Source organism: Eucalyptus grandis, chromosome 2 (genome assembly GCF_016545825.1).
Source record: "Eucalyptus grandis isolate ANBG69807.140 chromosome 2, ASM1654582v1, whole genome shotgun sequence".
NCBI lineage: Eukaryota > Viridiplantae > Streptophyta > Magnoliopsida > Myrtales > Myrtaceae > Eucalyptus > Eucalyptus grandis.
The window spans coordinates 42,291,725-42,313,436 of record NC_052613.1 but is presented as its reverse complement, the minus strand read 5'-3'; the positions used below and the strand labels follow the sequence as shown (position 1 = coordinate 42,313,436).

Here is a 21,712-nt window from a genome sequence, read left to right as displayed (position 1 = left end):
AGTGGAGTTTTTGAGTTCAAATTTTTCCGGCCTCCTTGTTTGTCTACCCAATAATGCTACTCTTGCCTACACGTCAGGGAAGTGCCGGAGTATTTTAAATATAAACCACGCCGTTGCCTCACAATTAATGTTTAAGCTATTTAAAATAGTTGATCATGATTTCATAATATTGTCCAATACATTACCAAAATTATAATGTTTTACAATAACATGAATTGACATGAACAATAAAGACAATTACAACATGTCAGCACAAATTCAGCCCTAGATAGTTGCGTGTCTTGAAATCACAATACACATTTGTGAAAATAAATTTCTCGACATTTACTAGGGGCCTGTTTGTTTGTGTTCTTTTTTTGTTCCCCGAAACACAATTTCTATTCTTTTGTTCCGGGGGACAAAAAAAAAAAAACGCATTTGTTTACACTTTTGTTCCCGATAACAAAAACAAGAAACAAGAAAAACTTGTTATTTGTTCCCAGGAACACTTTTGAAGAAACAAAAGAACAAAATACAAAACTTATTTCTCTTTTTTCTTTTTTTTCTTCTTTTTTCCTTTTTTCTTTGGCCGATCGCCGACCTCGGCCATGGCCAACGACCAGCCGGCGTGAGGTCGGCCTCGCCTTGGCTAGGCGAGCTTGAGCTCACCCAGATCTCTCGAGACCGAGCCTCGCCGGTGCCTGGGCGAGGTCGGCCTCCCGGCCGATGGCGTGAGGCCGGGCCTCGCTAGGCTAGGGCGAGGCCGACCTCACGCCGCCACCTAGGCGAGGCCGAGCCTCACCGGTGGCTTGGCATGGCTCACTGGCCAACAACAATCTCGCCGGGCCACCGGCGAGCTCGTCGGAGCCTCGCCAAGCCAGGGCGAGGCTTGGTGAGGCTCGCCGGGGCCAAGCTAGCTTCCCGGCGAGCTCGTCGACGTCGCCTAGCCGGTGGCCACCACGGCGGTGGTCGGCGACCGGCCAAAGAGAAAAGAAAAAGAAAAATAAAAAAAAAAAATGAATAAAAAATTAAAAGAAACAAAAAAATTATACAAGTTTACCAAACGCGTTCTTGTTCAAAAATTGTTCCCTAGAACAGAAATAGTTTTTCTATTTCTATTTCGGAACAATTTTTAACAAAAACATTACCAAACGCAGCCTAGGTAACAAAAGGGAATTCATAATTGAGGAACCAAGGCAGGTTCTATTCCTTCTTTTTTTCTTGGTCATTCAGGTTCTATTCCTTGGACACCCAAAGTTGCATTCTGATGCATGTCAAATCTCAGGTTCTCAACGATTATATAATCTTGGAACCATCGGCACTTTTTACGGCCGCTGACCCAAATCAAAAGAAAAAAGAAAAAATGTTGTAGGATACTGTACTTAGTTATATCATCCTTCTAGGAGAAGCCATTCCTAGTGACAAGCATTGGATTCTTGCCAGCATATTGATTATAACTCCAACATGCATGCAGAGAATGGATAAGACAAAAAAAATGGGCCATATGCTTTAACCATCGAAGTAAGGAGTGACAATATTCCCCAATCAAAAGGTCCTCAACCATCTAAAGGTGGAACCAGCTTCTAATTCATATTCATGTACATCTATATCTATATGTGTTGGGTGATCATATTCCTAAAGATCACATATCCCCATTTTTGGGAGAGTATAAGTTTTTGCGGTCCAACTAAGGGTGGTCCAAGTGATTAAGGCATAAAGTGGACCAGAGGAGGTTAATTAAACTTGTGAGTATCTATTTCTGTCATGATATGAAAACATGACTCGAGTGGAAGTCTAGTGGATTCAAATTTATGTTACTCGTGTTTCGTGTCATAATCTTGTCACGATACATTTGAGTTGATTTATAAATTGGGCCATATAAAGGTGAAACTAATGTCACCTGAAAATTACATGTATGTTCTATTTAATTGAATTTGTCAAGATCTTGTTGCTAGGATTATTGATTTGACCTACATTAACCTATTTGGCTTGAGCGCTTAATTTGGTACATCCTTGCCAATTAATATGTTATGTGAATGAATATTGGTATGCAATAAATTATTTATATTAGATCATATTTGTAGGTATAGTATTGGATAATATATCTTGGAGTTTTTCGTAAATTAGCCCAAAAAAAGGAATCAATTTCGTAATTTTATTAACATTTCCCTAAATATTTCTGTTTTGTTTATGCATCCCCAGTACGCACATCAATCCCATTAATAAAATCCATCATAGCTATTTAACATCTTAATGAAGCAATTTGGGTAGTTCGGGTCATATTAGGGTTGTACTAACCCAATTTGACCTAACTGGTAAAACCAATATCAGCTTACATATTTGATGAAGAAAGGCGTTTGGGATTGAAATAGAAACCAAATAGTGCAATCCCTATGTTAGGACTCGTAGCAGAAGTCCTATACCCTTTAGAGGAGATCTTTAGAAAAGAGTCTAAATTTGATCCCATCAATAATATGTCTATTTTCATTTTCACTAAGTATAAGTCGATGATTTTTAAATATTTAAGATAAAATGACTATTTCACATAACACTAAATTTCTTATGTGAGAGTTCTCCGACGCAGAATTTACATGTATACCTCAAACAATCTCACACTTGCATCTCCACCTTTGTTACGGGATAGCTTCCGAACAAACATCATTGTTGTACATGGAATAAAATTGCTCTACCTCGATACCTGCCTTCACCCATAGTCTCTTTTTGCCAAACACATCGAGATGAAAATTTTCACCAAAATCTATGTTGGTCATATATATCGTTTTTGAGATATTTAAGTCAAATATCGATCCACATTGGAGCGCCACTGATCAAGGTTTGGATACCGCTTGTTTGGGCTCGAAAGTTGCAGCAGAATTCCAATACCTGCACTTGAGAAGATTTGTGAGAGAGATCGTAAGTCCTAACCTAAGAACATATCTAGTTAGATACTACTTCATTAAAAACTTAAACTAACGTGGTATGGACTAATTAAGGTATCCAAACTGCTTCGTACATACTAAAAGTGCATTTGGTTCAGGTTTGCAAATGAACTTTGGGTGTAATGTAAATTCTGAAAGTCAAAATCCTTCGAGGGAATGCAAATGAAAAAACCTTTTGCAATTTGCAAAAAAAAAAGTTTGCAATGAGTTTTGGCAATTGTTTTTATATTTTTTTTATTAAAAAATAAAAACCTAAACCTTTCATCGGAGCTAACGAAGAGCTATGGCCACCGACAAGCCAAGTCTGATGCCAGTGGCCATTAGTTGAGGTCGCCTGAGGAGTGTGGCACAACCTAGGCGGCATGCAACCCAAGCGACCACCGCCTAGGTTGTCAGGATCATGCAAGACCTAGCTGAGGCCACCTAAGGTCGTGAGACCCAGGCAATGGTCGCCCAAGGTTGTGCAACCTTTGGCAGGGGTCACCGGGTCGAGTGACCCTCACCAACCCTTCTCTAGCCAAATTTGGCTTCACCAGTTGCCGTCGCTCAAAAAAAATTAATAGTTGTACAAATGGGCGAAATCAAAAAACTAACAAATTGGTGAGAGTAGTTTTGAAAGAAAAAAATCTAATTTTTACCATTTGGTTAAATACTGAAGGCTCAATGTTAGTCCCTACTAGTATTGGATTTTCAGTTTTCCCAGGGCTGGCATTTAGCTGAAAGTCCCTACGTAAAATTTGTCTAACACCCCGGCATTGATTGAATGCCCCTTGAGAAAATTGAACCAAATGCACTCTAAATTTTCAATATCGGAATCCTCTAACACAACTCACATAGTCACGTGTACCCCTCGGTGCTCTGTCATAGGTAATTGTATGTGAATCCTTTTAAAAACAGATTGCCACGTGAGCGCAGGAGATACGAGAGGAGCCAATTGTCGTTCCAAATATCTTTGCTTTTATTCGTAACGTAGAATGGGATGGGGAGGGAGAGGCACCAAGGCTCTTCGGGCATTGTGGGTGCATGTGCATGAAAAAACTCAAATGGAAGCTTAAAAGCAGTGTCGTATTAAAATTCACCAGTATAAAGCAAACTTAGGTCCCTTTTCATGTCACCAAAGAAGCCAGCTAAGCCTGCCCACTCTCTCTCTCTCTCTCTTCGAGAAAGCGCAATAGAATCGCTTCAACCTATAAAGAAAACAAACCATCCGTAGCCCACGAAGTAAATTAGGGAAGACTTCCATCACCCAAAAAATAGAATTCTTGCCTTAGCCCACTCCCCAAACCCCCCACCCCCGGGCACTCCTCTCTCTCTCTCTCTCTCTCTCTCTCTCTCTCTCACTCTCTGTCTTCTTTTCTCTTTCATGCATGGCAATCATTGTGCAATGATGGTGTTGAGTTCTGCCATATTTCGTCGTTCGTCTTAGTCATCCTAGAAATCTAAGCATTTTTCTTTGTAGGAAAAGGGAAAAAAAAAAAAAAAAAAAAGAGAGAGAGTGGAAACCTGTGTATAGAGGACTATATAAGGAGCATATCCCATGGGTAAGAATTGTCCTCTATCCGCAAAGTTCCTACTCAGAGCACTAGCAGCTCTGAGTCTCGTTTGGTTTTTGGTGTTTGCGATGGCGGAAGCAGCTGGCGGTAGAGGAGCACCACCAACCCCGCCCTTGAAGGAGTGGTCGAAGGGGAAGGCGAGGAACTCTGAGTTGATTGATAGAGAGAAGAAGCTTGTTTTCCGTCCGCGGTCAGATCTCTACTACATGAGCAAGAGGAGAGTACCTAATGGATCTGATCCTATTCATAACAGGTACGGTACATGAAGTTTTTTCTCTCTTTTACAGAAAGGACAGGAGATATATTTTATTGGATTCATGAAAACTTGAAGCCGTGTTTGTGATGTGATGAGTGCATTTCTACGCAATGTTCATAAAATTTGACATGATTAGTGATTTTGAGCCAGCGGTATTTAATAGGCTCGAGGTTTGCTGTGGGCTTTAGAAAAGAGCTAACGTGATTCTCTTATGTTTTTAATATAGAGTTATAGCCCGAAGGTTTGTGTCAGTGCTTCTTGCTCCATGCATAGTGAATTTCTCTTTTGCTAAAGTTTTCTCCCCTATGAAACAGTTGCTTTTGCGAAAGTTTTAGACAGCTAAGAATAACTATATTATCATCTTCAGAGTGATTCATATGGATGTCCAGTTATAAAAAAAAATCAACTTTTCCCTTTATATATAAAGTATTCCCATTCTATTCATTTCATTACAGCATATGCCAATGTCAAAATTTATTTCATAAACCAAATAAGGACATAATATCTCACAATCATGTCCCTTTGATGAAATTTTATACTTTGAATGTCTTTTCCTTGAAAATACGATCAACGGTAACTAACAAAACAAAAGGTCTGCTTAATTCAACAATTTAAATATATCCCAATTCTATAATCTTTCATCTTTTGATTTCTCTAAGAGATAGATGAAAACACTTGCATGTAAGACATTATATACGTGTCCACTCATAGTGAGAACCCGTATACTCAATCATGAATTTTCACGTCTCACACGATTTGACAGTCTGTTATATTGGGTGCATTTTCGTCAAGTGCCTACAGAATAAGTACCCTTCCCTCTCATTGCATAGAAAAAAGAAACTATTGTGTCAGCTATTTACTTAATGCTCTAACAAAGGAGCTAAATCTAATATGTGCCTGCCATCAAAAGGGAAGATGTTCTCTTGCTTTATTCAATTTCAATGCTTATCTAAAGCTTTACGTAAATATAGATATGTCCAGAGTACATGCAACCTTTTGAAGCTTTAATTGTTTCTTTTGGTCTTCACTTTCCCGTCCCTTTAGAACACACATGCAGCATCTTCAAACATGCCATTGAAAATCGTGGTCTAATATATTGGAAGCTGGCACTTTTATTCACAACATAAAGGGTAATTGAAAAAAAAAAAAAAAAAACCCTAGAGAGAACAACCAAGAGAACCAAAGCACATTCATTGCTTTTTATCACTTATAAAAAAATAATGCGTGGCTTTAAATTTATGTGTTTTTCCTTTGGTTTCAGGAGATCTGGGAACTCAAAACAACCTCCGGGTCAAGCATAGGTATCGAGAGAGAGAGAGAGAAAGAGACGGAGAGAAGACGACAGAAATGTGTGTGCAGGATTGCTTAAGTTCGTCTAGACATGGGATTGTAATTAAAGTTAATTAGAAAAGTTTGAGAACACTCCAGTACCAAATGTTTTGCTGCTTGATTGATTGCCCGCCGTATATTCTCTTCCGGAAAGCATTGTATTCTTCGTGGCTAGCACTAGGGGAAGTCGAAGAATATTGGAAGCTTGTGTCGCACAAAATATGCTCTCCAGAATCCAAAGATAAATCATCCAGGGCAACTCATCAGACGAAACCCTACTTTAAATTATCTTCCGTATTTTCTTGCCTGATTACAGGTCCGATGTACATCGGATTTGTCCTGTTTATCGAAATAGAGTGTCGTCGAAAAGCGCCCTTGTAAAGCAATCAAGTACCAGACGATCTTTCCTCAGCGATACTTTGAAAATCAAACGTTTCCTTATTTGAAATGCTTAATGAGTGGCCGGCTAATGTTTTGGGGGCTGCCTTGTCATGAATGTTTAGCGGCCAACAGTCTCCCACACGCGCTGGTTGTTGTCCGTAAATTGTCTGTTCTCAGATGCTGATTCTGCTGGTCAAAAGGAGGTGGCACCAGTATAAGTACACAGAATTCTTTTATCAAAGGGAGGGGAAAAAAAAGGAAGTGCGCAAAATAAAAGCGAACCCACCATAAAACATTAAAGGGGCACGCATGATCGATAGAAAGCCTTTGCATCTCGGGTTCATGGAACGACTGCAATCTTTTTAATTTAGAATGCAAACTATACACATCTCGTTACTCCTTGGACCCTCCACGTGGATTAACTATAGCAATTTAGGAGACGTTCCTTTCATTGAAAACGTTCATGGTAAAAGAAAATAATTTCCAAAAAAACCATGTTTCTTAGATTTCATTTATTTAGTAGTTTATGGAAAGTAATTCCTTTTTTACTAGAAAGGAAAGTCGTTTTTCTCCAATCTAAATTTATCGTTTTCAGTTAATGAAAAACAATTTTTGTAAATCGTTTAGTTTCCCTTCATCCAAACACAGAGAAGTTGGACAACAATTGTCCGGAACAATGTTCTTTCAAGCAAACGGACTCTTAACATCTCATGAACCACATAATTAGCCAATTATCTTATTTATGCATATGATTGGTCAAACGTTTAAAAGAAGAAAAAAGGGAGCGCGCGATAGCACAAGATCACACTTTGAAAGTGGGCACAAAAGTAGTGGGCGGGCTCTCTACCCAACCTCTCTGTGTCTTTTCCTTTTCTCTTTGCTTGTTGAATTGGGGTTGAGCTGAGAAGCAAAGTTTTGAGTCTGAAGCAAGCGAGGTTCGAATTGGGACAGCTACCGAAAAGGACAAAAGAAAAGGGAGAACGTGCTCTTGTCGCGACCAACGAAAGACAAGCATGTACTAGATCCTTGTCAAAAAAATTGGGGCTGCGTTTTTAGATGAATTGGGGAAGTTTTTGGGTGGTGGGCGTCTTTCGTCTTTGAGGTTTGGCTTTCGTGTGATGGTAAACAGCTCTATTCTTAAAACTTGGGGTGACCATGCAATGTGGTCCCATCCAAGATTAGTGGGGGAGCGTCCTTATTTGACCCGGGTTCAATCGACCCCACTACACACCTAAAAATACTGAGATGCGTTGTATATTTGACCTCCTTTTTAAGACTTTGACTCCCCATTATATTTCCAACCCTACCACCGGATGACATCAAAGAAAGCCCCAGAATTATAAATTTGAACATTCAAAATTTAAAAAGGGAAGGTGGAAAAGTATACTAGAGTCCTAAAAAAAATCTCTATGTACGTGTCACGTGTATTTTTGTCAAGTTGTTAAAGCATCAAATTTGGCTTTAAATCAAAAGCAAGTGGATTATAATGTGCCTTGAAATTTCAAGGACTTCGTAAAATTTGAATTATAAATATAATTCGTGGACAAAAAGACTTTACTAAATCAGAGATGGCTTACAATTTTGGATAGCATGTTTGCTCGATGACTAAGATTGGATATAAGCTTTTTAAAAGAAATCGATTAAGTGCATAGGAAAAGTAAAAGGCAGACACTACTTTAAAGTTTTTATAATCAAAGACAAGTACAATACTGAAATTAGGAAACTTAATTTAATTCAAATTGAACATTCAAACTTTGGTGAAATCTAATCCAAATGATTTTCTTCAAACTTTAACATAGGGGTGAGTATGGTTTCAAGGTAGAACTTGGAATTTGAAAACTGGACTAATGAGAACATATTCAGTTCTAGGTTCCAAGATTTACTGGATTCCAGATTCCAAAAATTGGGAAACCTATTTTAATTGGTAGATTCCAAGTTCTAGGTTAATGGAACTTAAAACCTGTAACTTAGAACTAGAATAAATTTTTGTGTTTTTCTTAGTCTATGTCTTATTACGATCCTACAGTATTTTATGATATTCGATGATAAATGTATAATCTGAAACCTCTGGTCCGAATTTCCATTTTTATGATTGAGACTTTTACTTTGTTAATACTTTATATCTTTTGTGTGTTTAAATAAAAGTTATGATTAGTGAATTGTAATGGCAAGTAGTGATTATTAAAGGTGATGATTTACTGCAATCGTTCAATTGATAATATAAATAGAAAGTGGGTAGACCCTAAAACCAACTTCAAAACCTATGACATGGTGGGTTTCAGGTTCTAAAAAACGAGAAACATGTTCTGACAAATAGATTTCAAGTTCTAGGTAAAACTTATATGGAATTTGGAATTACTCACCTTTAATTTGACAAGCCCTTCTCACAATTCTTGATGCCTTGGTTGATGTTTTGTGACTGTAGAATGTGCAATGAGAGGTGCGTCCTTTATCCATCATGCATGCAATTTTGTTATGCACAATCTTCTTCAACAAAATTCACTAATTGCCTCTTGACTTGCAATGCTTTACGAATAATTTGCAACCGCTCCCAATCCTTTAAGTATAACCATTCCTTGGTCGATAAATCATTCTTGACTTGGTCTTCGACTTCTTGATATATTTCAAGTCAATTGATTGGCATCACACGTCATGAACTTCCCTTGAACTCTATCCATTAAACACTCATCATCGATGAGCTTGTTAGACATTCCATCAAAGTGCTTTTTGAGCCAATCGTATTGTTATGGCATAATGAACTTATTAAGCATGCTATTGAGTTAGTCTTATGAGTTAAGGCTACATCTAGTAGTTCGGATAGGATAACAAAATATCTTATTCGATATTTGGCAACGTTCCCTAAATTAGATAAAATCGGATATACCTGAATAAAGTGCTAGATAAAAAAAAAATCAGGCCAGAGGGTGAGATGGCCGTGGATCTAGTGAAATTGGCAAGGAAGGAGACAAACCGAAGGGAGCTAGAAAGAGCGGGTTTCAAATATCAGTGAGGGAACTCAAGCAATGAGATCTAGACAAGAGATTGTACTAGGCAAGCGAGATTTTCATTAAAAAAAAATTATCCTATCTTGGATTGTACCAAGCATGTGATCAGATTTTCTACAATCTAGAGAATATTTGGAGGATTTATAATCCAACCTTATTTTATCTGGATGACCAAACGTAATTTAAGTGTATTGTCATATCCCAATTTAGGCCATTAATTTCTCTTAGATTTGGGCCCACATTTTGGGCCTAATGTCAACATGTGCCCCCTTATTTTGACCCCACGCTGGCTCAGTAATGGGCCAGAAAGTAACAGCATCTCCATTTAGATAAAAACGTACTTAAGCCGTGAAGTCTCTACTTTTTCAATTCGAGCACTTTGATCTCTCTCTCTCTCTCTCTCTCTCTCTCTCTCTCTCTCTCTCATTGCCTCCCTCCCTCCCTAATTGCTCGTCTCTTCATTAGGAATCTTTAAATCGGTGGTTGTAAGCACACGTGACGTTACTTTTGTGAAGCTCGTCAAGGATAGGTTCTAATAAGAGCGATTGCCAACCAGTTGAAAGCAAGAAACATGTTGTATCAGATCGAGGTCGAGAATTTCAAGTAGTTCACTGTTCAACAATCTGATAGAAGATTGACGATGACGTAACAGGGCCTGTTTTTAACCCGGACTGTACAGGAGTGAAGGACACCCTTAAAGAGAAGTATTCCGAAAACCACAAAGCTTCCCCGACAATGTCGCCTGAAAAGATGGGTGATTTGTCAGGGTGGAGCAAATCGGTTCCTCGGTGTTGGGTTTCTGCTGATAATCACAATTCAAGGTGGGTCGCATGCCTGATAAGGCAAGAGGGTTCAGTTCGGGAGAAGCTGAGAATCCATCCCATCCGCCTGTCGACAGAGAAACAAGACTTCCACAACCACTCCTCTGTACTTTTTCGGTGGTGCTACAGGACAAGTGTTTCAACTTCTTTATGTTTCTAGAAGGCACGATGTCTATCACCCTTGCGTACCTTGCAGCATCCACAGGCCTAGCCGCCGATGGCATTGTGGCGGACACCTTCTCACGAGAGTGTCCTGTCCATGACGGCTACCAACATATCTTGAGCCGATATTCAACCATCATTGATCACGTTGAGGTGTCGAACAGGAGGAGCTTGATTCTTCTGTTACTGGTTTGCTCCGAAGAGGCCTCCGAAACACATGATCCCGTGGCCAACCAGTTGGTGACTCTGTCTCCAGCTGACTTAGCTGAAGTTCAACCGGTGGCCATAGCCCCATTCCTTCTAGCATGGCTCTCATCATTGTTCAGGTCAGGCTATCGAGGTGATATCTGGGGTAATAAAAGATTGACATTAATACTCCATAAACTTTAATTCAATGCCATTTTTGAACTTTAGATTCATTTAATGTAATTCTTAAATTATTCCTAAATATTCAACGTGATATCTAAATTTTCAATTTATTCAACCTAATCTATCAACTTTCCATAAAAGTGAAATCAGTGCTTCGGTGCTATTAGTATATTTTCATAATTACATTATTGCCTAAATTTTAGAAAACCTTTTCATTATCATTCCCAACATAATTTCTCCTAAAACCCACAAAATATAGATAAAGTCCTAATTCTAATATGAACTTTTTTTTTTCACTCGTAAAAATTCATCAATTTTCACTTAGTACCCAAATCCATCCTCCATCAATTTAAAACCACTTTTTCTGTTAAATGTCTGACCTGTCAATTCCACGTGTACATCTTTCTCACTCTCTCCCTCCATGTGTCATTAATGAGATGAGATTTCAGCCAAATTATACATTTTCGAAAGAAAACTCATCTTTTTTTTATTTCCTTTCTTCTTAGCTCCTGTGGCTTATGTTTATCCCATGGGAAACATTTTTGGAATCTTGTACTCTGGATAATGGCATCAAGTCTTGGAGGGAAGAAGAAGCTTCAAGCATCGGTCTGGGTTCCTAGTGTGAGTGGGTTCCTCTGTATCTTCATCGTCGGTTCTCCGGTGGATGTCATGACCAATCGTTCAACCTCCATTAATGGCAGTGCTCGAGCACAAATCTAGATTACGCAACTTCAAATTTGAGTCGCGCAACCTCATATCTTAGTTGCATGACCTCAAATTTGAGGCCGCGCACCTTAGTCGCGGGTGGCAACCTCCATCAAGGGAGGTTGCGACTTCAGATTTGACGATACTCAAATCTGATTTTGTGCCAAAGGGGAATAAAAGGATGGTGGTCGTGGATGGCAGCGAGGCGGTGAAGGACGGAGGACTGGGACGGCAGTAAGGTGGTGGTGCTTTGGATGTTGTCCACAGTGTTATAATTGTTTCCGGAGGTGAAAAGAAGAAGAATAAAGCAAAAAGGAAAAAAAAAAGAATAAAGAAAAAAGGGAGGAAATAACAATGAGATACACAATGAAAGCGAGTGTCTATTTATGGAATTAAAAAAAGTTTGAAATAGAATCGTGACTTACTCTAATGTTGGTGATTTTTAATGGAAGTGGGTCGTCATTTTGCTATTTCCTTTGCACCTTTTTGTCTTTATAAATATTACAACAACTTCACATTAATATATTTTAGCAGATCATCTCAATAATCATAAAAGTAAAACATCATTTCAACTTGTATTCAGTTGAGTTTCCTACCGTTTATTAGTTTACGTCTATAGATGTGTTTGGACTTGATACTTATATTAATCTGAATCTTACCCAATTTTAAAAGACTCCAAAAAGATTTGCAAATCTAATTAACGTTAAAAAAATTAAGGAAGAAAAGCTAGACTAATTGAAAATTCCATCCACCTCGAAGGAACAGGTGTCAGATTAATGCAAGAACTTAAGAGGGAAAGACACCTTAAATTTCCCGCGGGATGAAAAGTCTTTTACTTTAATGATTCGACGGCAACATTGATAATTCCTCGATCGAATAAAACGACGCCTTCCGATGCATCCGGATTTTAATTCTAAAAGATTCAATGGTTGGGACAAACATCGCGAAGCCAATCCTAGTCCCGGGCGACGAGGTCAGCGAGAGAGGGGGAGGATCCGGTGCGCCCGCCCCCACGCGGGGGATGTCTGAATCGTCTTCCCCGGCTCGACACGTGTCGCCACCGGTTTCCCTATTTGACCCGGCGGAGCCACCGGGAGACAAAAAGACGGTTTTTTTGTCCCCATTCATTCGCATTCGCATTCGAATTTCATTTCGGTCTCTCTCTCTCTCTCTCTCACATGCAATTTCATCGGTCGAAACATCTGCGCGACATCCAAACTGCGAAGGCGGAAGGCGGAAGGCGGAAGGCGGAAGGCGCAGGTGAATTCGCGGAGCTGAGTGATGATTGAAAGATCGCGACCCGCTCGATCGCTCGGAGATCCGCTTCTCGCCTCGTTCCGATTCGGAATCCCGATCCCGGCGCCCGGCGAGCCGTTCCCTTCGACGGGAGCCGAGTGAGAGTGGGGGGAGAAAACCGCCTCCCGTCGACGATCGCGCGGTTGTTTCCGCCCCCCGCCTGCCATTTGCGATCTGCGGGAGCGGTACGAGGGACGAGGGACGAGGAGTGGTGGGTCGGGCCGCCTGGGAAATATGCCGTCGCACGCGGATCTGGACCACCAGATCGAGCAGCTGATGGAGTGCAAGCCGCTGACGGAGGCGGAGGTGAAGACGCTCTGCGATCAGGCGAGGGCGATCCTCGTGGAGGAGTGGAACGTGCAGCCGGTGAAGTGCCCGGTCACGGTTTGCGGCGACATTCACGGCCAGTTCTACGATCTCATCGAGCTCTTTAGGATAGGCGGCAACGCGCCTGATACGAATTATCTGTTTATGGGAGATTATGTTGGTGAGCTCTTCTTTTTTTTTTTTTTTTTTTGGGTTCCGCCTGCCTCTTCTGGTCTTGAGCTTATGTTTGTTTACATAGCTTCGTTTGCGCGCTATGTGGTTTCCAGGATGTGGAATTATTGAGTTTATGTACGTTGAACTATGTTGCGCGTGATGACGCGTGATCTGAAGATCGCTCTCTGCCATGGTGGGTGGATTGTTTGCTTCAATTTTTCTTTTGCTTGTATTTGTGATACTGATCGACGACAATGGTGGAATTACTTTTTTTTCTTTTTTTAATTTGTTTACAAGAGACGGAAAGAAAGAAGAATGATTATGGATTTTCTTTTCTTCTTCAAAGTTTCTGGATTCATTTACATAGCGCCAGATTGAGGGCTTGCCGAAGTATGTTTGTGCAGGCAGGGTGTTATTTGCATATGAAGTTTGACAACCTTGATCCTGCTCAGCGCTTATTGGTTTCTAGTGTGATCTTTGAATCTATTGTTAAAAGACCGGAACGAGTAATGTCTGTGGGTATGTTAGAGTAATTGCGCAGGTCAGAAAATTTACTTTTGTTGGGAGTGTCGGTAGCATGGAGACCACCGTGGCATTCATCTCTAATTGCGGTCCAATACTTTAGAATACCCTGTATTGCGACGACATATTTTATACTGGTAGTGATACTCGATTAGCATGATAGCACTGAAGGATTTGAAGGATCACTATTTCTTCAAATCATCGTGGATCAGAAATTGTAAATTGCGGTTCTTTGCCTTGTAAAAATTGTCTGGTTGTTTTTGAATTTCCATAAGCATAATTGGATTGGAAGTAGTTTTCTCGGTGGGTCTAAGCCTTACTTTTCTTTATTGCTTACCTTATGGATTTATTCCACGCGCTATGCTTTCCCATTGTTGGTGAATTTATTTTGCTGGCAGTTTTTGGAAACAGAAGATTGGGGTTGGGCGGTATAGGTGTTCTGGCTGTGTTAGGAACTTGTCTTTTGGTCATGTGCATATTGGAAATTAGTGACGTGAGATCTCACTTCAGTACCTTGAAACCATTTTAGTTACTAATTACAGCCATGATTCACCTGTTTGGAATCCATGGTTGATCAAGGTTGCAACTTCAATTTACTTAGAGCCGGAGTCAACGCAGTGGGGATGAAAATTGTTTTTGCGATGTATTCTGCGTGGGTATATGCTTCTAGCAAAGTGATAAGGTCAACCAAAGAAGTGCCTTCACTGGCTGTTGAGGAATATTATTGGCAGAGTAACTTTTTATAGGCCTCATTCACATGTTATTGTTGTCCATGGTTTGTTCGTGTTGTCTATGTTACAACTCTGGGAGTATCCTATGTGGGATGGTATCCTCGGTGTCCAGCTTTATCCATATTTTATAACATTTCCCTTCGAGACACCTGTAATTGATGCCACTTACGGTGGTAGATGATTGTACAGAAAGTATTTAACTGTATTTGTGGTTTCATAAATGCAGATCGGGGGTACTACTCAGTGGAGACTGTTACGCTTTTAGTGGCTTTGAAAGTTCGCTATAGAGATAGAATCACTATCCTTAGGGGAAATCATGAAAGTCGGCAAATAACACAAGTGTAAGGCATTATCTTAGTTTTCGAAGACCATACGTCATGCGAAAGCAATGTCAGTTTTGCACAATAATGCTTGTCCTGTATATACTATCCATGGCATGGGTGTGCTAGATGGTAGCAAGATGTTTCTCTTGGATATTTATATAACAAGATTACTGGTTTTCATTGATTCAGGATGTCCACTTTAGTGCTGATTTATGTTGTCTCTAATTTTATTTGTGAGACTCTTTGCTCCAGAAATTTCAGTCACTCTTTGTTGCTGTATCTTCCCCTTTTTTGTTTGTCCATTACATATGTAAGATATGTGTTAGCATTCTGTGTGATAAAATAATCTGATCCTTATAAAACTAGCAGAGTACTAGTTGAATTCTAAAACTCTCTTATTCTATCTCCATTGTTATTCTGTTTGTTGTCCAACAGTGTAACCAATGACTATTCAGCTGGCTGTTTGAATCGATGAATAATTAGCTAAGAAAAGTGACATATGAAAATGAACTGCCCAAAAAATTGGAATATATCGCTTCTATGCAACTTAAAAAGAAGGTAACTAGGGTAGGGTGCTTGGAATATGAATTATGTTAGAATATTAAATAATAAACCACACTTTCATTTAATAACTTAAGCTTTTAGAATAATTGATAGTGGTCCCATCAAAATCTCACATGGTATCAAAGTGAGATTCTGAGTTCGAATATTTCCAAGCTCCATTTGTCTCCTCATTAAATATTTCCACACTTAGGATAAGTGTTAGAATATCTAAAAAATAAACTATGCTTTCATCTAACAGTTTAAGCTTTTAGAACAATTGGCAATAGTCCCACCAAAATCTCACAAATCAGAGTTTGTTTTAAGAGTGATTTAGCTTTACATGAGTTATGGGCTTTGGAGTTTGGACTATCTACAAATGGGTTTTATGAAAACTTAGTTTCAGAAATGAAAATGCTGAAATGCTAATATACAACATTCTTTTATGAGAGGAAAATCTCGGATCTCTCTCTCTCTCTCTCTCTCTCTCTCTCTCTCTCTCTCTCTCTCTCACACACACACACACACACACACAACCAAAAAATAAAGCAAAATGGATTGGCATGCACACAGTACAGGCATTCACTTAACATTCATGAACATGCGTAGTATGGTTAAGCTTTTAAGGTCTGCTTTACTCTTGACTTAAGTTTTTCATAAATTTCAGGTATGGTTTCTATGATGAATGCTTGAGAAAGTATGGAAATGCCAATGTCTGGAAATTTTTCACCGACTTGTTCGATTATCTTCCACTAACTGCTCTTATTGAGAGTCAGGTTTGTAGTGACCTGTTCCCACTTCACTGCATGAGCTCCCTACATGTTATATACTCACTATAGCACTTTCATGTTCTAGATCTTTTGTTTGCATGGAGGTCTATCACCCTCTTTGGATACACTAGACAATATCCGAGCCCTGGACCGTATACAAGAGGTATGGATCCAAGTAATTGCTTAACATTTAAATATACAATTTTTTGTATGACATGCTGTCCAAAAGAAGATGTGGATATGTGGTTGACAGTATGAATTCAGTGTTTCTGAAAGTTAATGTACTTGCCTCAAGAGAGGGGGATTGAGCAATGTCTACAAGTAATATTTTAGCCTAACTTTTGCAAAGTTGCAAAAATTGCAATAAAGTGAGATGTACCCTGGTTAGAATATCGATTTTCTTCTCTGGATAAAATAGTGCTCTTGCTGGTGATTGTCGTGATTTTAAAAATGTCTGGTGACATGCCACTTGACATCATGCGATATCACCTAACCAATTCAGTGCTTATATTTTCAGAACATGTGCCTATGTAATTTCTAATTGTTTAATATGTAATACACAAAACTTTTGCTTAGTTATTCATGGTAGGTCATTTTGTCACATTGTATACACATCGAATGAACTTTTTCCTTCCATTTCTTTCCTTTCCGATGCCATTTTGTTGACATGACAACCATTTTCGCCAAAATTAGCATATTTCAGTCTGACCATTGCATTATAAGTTCCCACTGCATGAACTGCATGCCCTAATTTCATTGTACATTGTGCAGGTTCCTCATGAAGGACCAATGTGCGACCTCTTGTGGTCTGATCCAGACGATCGCTGTGGCTGGGGAATATCTCCACGTGGTGCTGGTTATACCTTTGGTCAGGACATTGCTGCTAATTTTAACCACACCAATGGTCTCACTCTGATATCGAGAGCCCATCAGCTTGTCATGGAAGGATACAATTGGTGTCAGGTCTGTCAACTAGAACAGGGAGTTCCTCTTTTCTTTTCTAGTAGCATGTATTGCCATTTCATGTCTAACTCATTCTTTATGCTCATTCACATCTTGCTAGGAAAAAAATGTGGTCACTGTATTTAGTGCTCCCAATTATTGTTATCGGTGTGGAAATATGGCTGCAATTCTTGAGATTGGAGAGAATATGGATCAGAATTTCCTTCAATTTGAACCAGCACCACGTCAAATTGAACCGGACACAACGCGCAAGACTCCTGATTATTTCTTGTGATTCAAGAAATGTACTTGCTGCTTGTAATTCAGGTTTGACGCCATCTTGCTGTTGGTATGTCTTATGGAAAAAGAATTTCATCTTTAAGATCAGACTTCAGAGTGACGAGCAATGCCATTCTTCTGTTTGGAGCTTGTCTTGCCGCCTTGCAGCTTGTCTTTGTTGAGATCAAGGAACTTGAAGAACCAGATGGAAGGCATCGGCGTTCTTGTTTGTCCTGTATATTCATCGAAAAATGGGGGTGGCAATAATAAGGTCTAATCTCGTTCTCCAACCCGAGTAGAAAATTTTTGAAGCTGTTGAAAGTTTTCCATTTTCAAATTTAGCAGACCGAAGAGCTGTGATGAGTTTACTCGGATAGAGAGCATCATTGGCACAAGGTTCTTGAAAGTTTGTTTTGCGGGGTGGATGAGCCGTGAAGTGGAAATTGTTTTTGGTTCTTCGTCTGTAACACTGCTTATGAACTATTTCGGAGCATTTCTTCCTTCATGCTCGAAGTAAAGTCCATTAGGATTCTTTTCGCTGGATAAACGTCTTCTATGAATTGACTGCAAAGGAATCTGCTTGCACGGAAGCTTCATATATTAAGATGTTTGGTAACGTGGCAGGAAAAACTTGTTTCTGTTTTTTGGTTCTCCAGAACAGAAATAGAATAGAAACATGTTCATTATTTTTTTTGTTTCCGGGAGCAATTTGTTCTCGAGAATAGATTTGAAATAAAAATAAGAAACAAAAAAAAAAAATGTTTCTTGTTTTCAGGAATAACTTAAGAAATGAGCTTTTGTTTTCTTTTCTTTTCATTTCTTCATTTTCTTTTCTTTCTCTGTCTTCCTCTAGTTGAGGCCGGCAATCGGCCGGACAAGGCTTAGCGACCTTGCGGGAGCCTCATCGGCCCCCGGGGAGATCGCCCCCCGAGCTCGTCGGCCACCGGCAAGGCCCCTTGAGCTCTACCTCATTTGACCACTGTGAGATTGGCCTTACCGAGCCATGGCGAGGCTTTCCCGAGGCCAGCAACCTCGTTGGCCCTTATTTGACCGGTCACCTTGTGGCAAGCTTAGCCTTGTCATGGTGAGGCTCTACCTTGTCTAATCACTTTGAGATCGGCCTCACCAAGCCGTGGCAAGGCTCTCCCGAGGCTAGTGACCTCGTCGACCCTCATCTGATTAGTCGCAAACCGGCAATAGCCAAGGCCCGTGACCAAATAAGGAAGGAGAAGAAAAAGAAAAATGTAATAAAATTATTAATAAATTAAAAGAAATTCTAAGTCACAAAAATATCTAGGGTCGTAATAAATGCATTTCTCTTTCGAGAATAGAAATTTTGTTAGTTACTTAACACATTTCAATACTTAGAAACTATTTTCGAATACAAAAATAGAAAAAAAAAAATTTAAAAAAAATTGTTCTCGAGAATAAAAATGTTACTCATACGCATCCTTAGCGTCCCATACTACTAAGTTTTAGTACTGAGTTTTAAAAGTCACAAAGTTCTAAAATAATGAAATTCCTTTTCCTTGCTGACCTACACGAAATTGAGGCTCCAAATCTCTTTGATCTGGGGACACTGAAATGCTTTTCTCTAGTCTTCTTAAAGGGTCATTTAGCCTGTTCTGCATCAGTTGTAGGAAAGCTTCTCATGATGGTGCCTCCGTACTCGATTGACTCGTGGTCAAGCTTCAAGCATTGTTTAGTTGCATGGCGACTCGTATAATATTACAAGAAGAGACCTTGAGAAAATCCTACTGTCACTAGATTTTCTCTTACAGACTGAGTATCAATTTAATTCAAGCACCATCGACCATATGGCACTTCAGGAGTAAGTCAAAAATTCAGAATCAATGGATTGGGTGGGAAAGGGGTCCATAGATCTTGGCAGTGTCTTCGGATTTGGAAGCACTCTGGTCTTGTTGCTTTGGGCAATGATATCGGATGTGGCCCCAGAAGAGCATGTGCTGATGCAGAGAAAGGAAGGACAACAGCTCATGTTATCCACTTTCTTACCTGGACATCAGAATCTTTCTGACTTGTCAGGAAGAGCAAGGAGTAGATATCGAGAGGTGCAGTTGTTGGGTACGGGAGGCACCGCTTGCTGGATAGATGAAAGTCATATGGAATTTGGGGCTGCTTGGTTGGGCATTCCCAAGGGGCTTTGGGTCCTTCGGGGAAAAATTTTAGTGTTTGACAATTTTTTTGGAAGCTCCTTTGCCCAAATATGAGCATTTGGAATGCTCAATGCTCAAAGCTGAAGAGGGGCAGCATTTGGCATTCAGCATTTGGAAAATGCCATGGTTACTGTTCATCATTTTTCTTCCCCATTGTCTTCTTCTTCTTCTCGTCTTCTTCTTCTTCTTCCCGGCCATCGGGCTTCTCCAACAGCCACCGCCGCTACCGCCTGAGAGTCGCATATCGCTGGTGACCACCGTCTGGGGGTGCCGCGACGCGCGACCCAGGCCACTAGATCTGGCGGTCTGGAGGCCAAATCTGGCCTCTACGACCTCAGGCCGCCAGATCTAGCGGTCCGGAGGCCAGATCTGGTTGCTAGACGGCCAGATCTGGCCTCTGCGCCTCCAAGCGCCTAAGGTCGCTACCTTAGGCGGCCGGACCGCCAAATTCAATTTTCAGATTTTAAAAAAAAAATTAAAAGCAAAAAGCCCATTTGGAATAAGTTTTGCCAAACGATATTTTTGCACAAGTAACTTTCCAATGCGTAATTTGCCAAACGGTTGAGTATTCCCGAAAACCCCCTTATCCTAAAGATATTTATATTTGGCCAAAAACATTTCCCCAAAGCCGAACCAAACGGGCCCGAAGTATGCTCATTTGTGTGTGTGCTTGGCGCCATGTAAATGTGTGTGTGCGTGCATGGCTCCAAGGGTTTGTGCACGTAAAAATTTCTCCTAATAGATATTGTATAAATTGCCTCTAATAAAAAAGTGTTTTTTTTCAATAGGGTTTTGTGCTTTTCTTAATAAGTAGTATTGGAGTCTTGTTTCGGCACTCAATATATCCATAAAAGTACATGACTCTTAATGACTTTTCTTTAGCAACGTGTATATATATTTCTACATGTCAATAATTGAAGGCGTCAGCAATTTTGGTTTTTATATGGAAAGACAGAGAGGCTTAAATTACCGATAAAGAGTGGTACATATAACCAGAATTGTGTTAAAGCAAGAAGAAAAATTCAAATTTAACAAACCAATAACATTACACAAGATAGAAGAGGCACAAACTTGGCTATTTATAGGCCTAACAAGGAGGTGTGAGTACCTTCTTCCTAGATATTTCTAGAGAGATGTGGCCAATCTATCACCCCACATTTTTACTTTAAAATATCTTACAAGAAAATATCTATTCTAGAAATAACTTTGGAAAATCTAAAGAATACTAAATATGGTCTATCTATTAGCCATATATTTCCACTTAAAATATCTTAGGAGAAAATATCTAGATATTTGGAATAACATAGAAAAATCTAAAAATTTTGGAGGAGAAAGGAGGTGCAACCTTTTCTCCAGGGTATTTTAAATTTCCACTAATTTTTTTTTTTTGCTTTTTTGTAGTAAAAAGGACAGAAGTCATTAACGATTGAATATAACTGACTAGAATGGAAAAGTGCGACTTTATCACTGTACGGGAATAAGACCTTAAGGCCAGACAAAAATTCTATGGACGATCTAGAATTTATGCCATAATGTATTTTTTTTCTTACTTACAAAATGAAAACTTATGCTCTTTATCGATGAGAATTTAGGTACAATCGTCCCCCATCTTCAAATCAATCCAATTGTTTAAAAAAAAAAAGAGCACTAAAAAATCAATTACAAGTGTCATCAGCAATTTTGTGGCCAAAAAATCTGGCATTAATTTATTTTAAATTAGCCAGTACGGTTAAATCACAAAAAAACGATCTCATTTTGGCCCTATTATTAGATTAAAAAAAAAAACAGAGAAAACTTGAAAAAGCAGCCATGGACATGGAAGCCCGAATGTTTGCTGATGTGCGGTCATGTCTTTGTGGAATACCACGCTTTCTCATTGTTTAAGAGGGAAACATTTGGCCTCAAACGCTCCTCTTTTCTTCTTAAAAATTCCCCTTTTTATACAGAAACCCATTCCGAAATCGTCAAAAGCCCTAATTCTCTTAATTTTGGGCAAAATAACCTTCTATATCTTTTAGGGCAATAGACAAGTGGAAGTGGAAAACAGTGATTTTGCTCTCTTTTCATTGTCTGTGAATCTAGAATCAAACCTCTGTTCGAGCAGAGGAGAATGGCCTCGGTACTTCTCGTTCGTCCACTGCTTTGTATTCTCA

At 39.5% G+C, this 21,712-nt stretch overlaps 2 protein-coding genes across 2 annotated transcripts; both read left to right on the top strand.

Annotated features, from left to right (window-relative positions):
* The first annotated feature begins 4,195 nt into the window (after window positions 1–4,195).
* Window positions 4,196–6,344, top strand: LOC104432942 (CLAVATA3/ESR (CLE)-related protein 25). The gene is made up of 2 exons (XM_010045541.3): window positions 4,196–4,724; window positions 5,989–6,344. The coding sequence occupies exons 1-2, from the start codon at window positions 4,456–4,458 to the stop codon at window positions 6,026–6,028; spliced, it is 309 nt and encodes a 102-aa protein (XP_010043843.2). The 5' UTR covers window positions 4,196–4,455; the 3' UTR covers window positions 6,029–6,344.
* A 6,269-nt stretch (window positions 6,345–12,613) lies between these two features.
* On the top strand, window positions 12,614–17,998 carry LOC104432941 (serine/threonine-protein phosphatase PP2A catalytic subunit). Its single transcript, XM_010045540.3, has 6 exons — window positions 12,614–13,282; window positions 14,755–14,869; window positions 16,059–16,167; window positions 16,247–16,324; window positions 16,933–17,124; window positions 17,225–17,998. Exons 1-6 carry the CDS (start codon window positions 13,030–13,032, stop codon window positions 17,396–17,398), a joined length of 921 nt encoding a protein of 306 aa, XP_010043842.1. The 5' UTR covers window positions 12,614–13,029; the 3' UTR covers window positions 17,399–17,998.
* Window positions 17,999–21,712: the final 3,714 nt, after the last annotated feature.

Bases quoted from the DNA above. Each gene is read 5' to 3' on its own strand.
- LOC104432942 (XM_010045541.3), top strand. From the start codon at position 4,456: ATGGGTAAGAATTGTCCTCTATCCGCAAAGTTCCTACTCAGAGCACTA. The intron at 4,725-5,988 runs GTACGGTACATG...CTTTGGTTTCAG, and splicing joins TCTGATCCTATTCATAACAG to GAGATCTGGGAACTCAAAAC.
- LOC104432941 (XM_010045540.3), top strand. From the start codon at position 13,030: ATGCCGTCGCACGCGGATCTGGACCACCAGATCGAGCAGCTGATGGAG. The intron at 13,283-14,754 runs GTGAGCTCTTCT...TCATAAATGCAG, and splicing joins GTTTATGGGAGATTATGTTG to ATCGGGGGTACTACTCAGTG. The intron at 14,870-16,058 runs GTAAGGCATTAT...CATAAATTTCAG, and splicing joins AGTCGGCAAATAACACAAGT to GTATGGTTTCTATGATGAAT.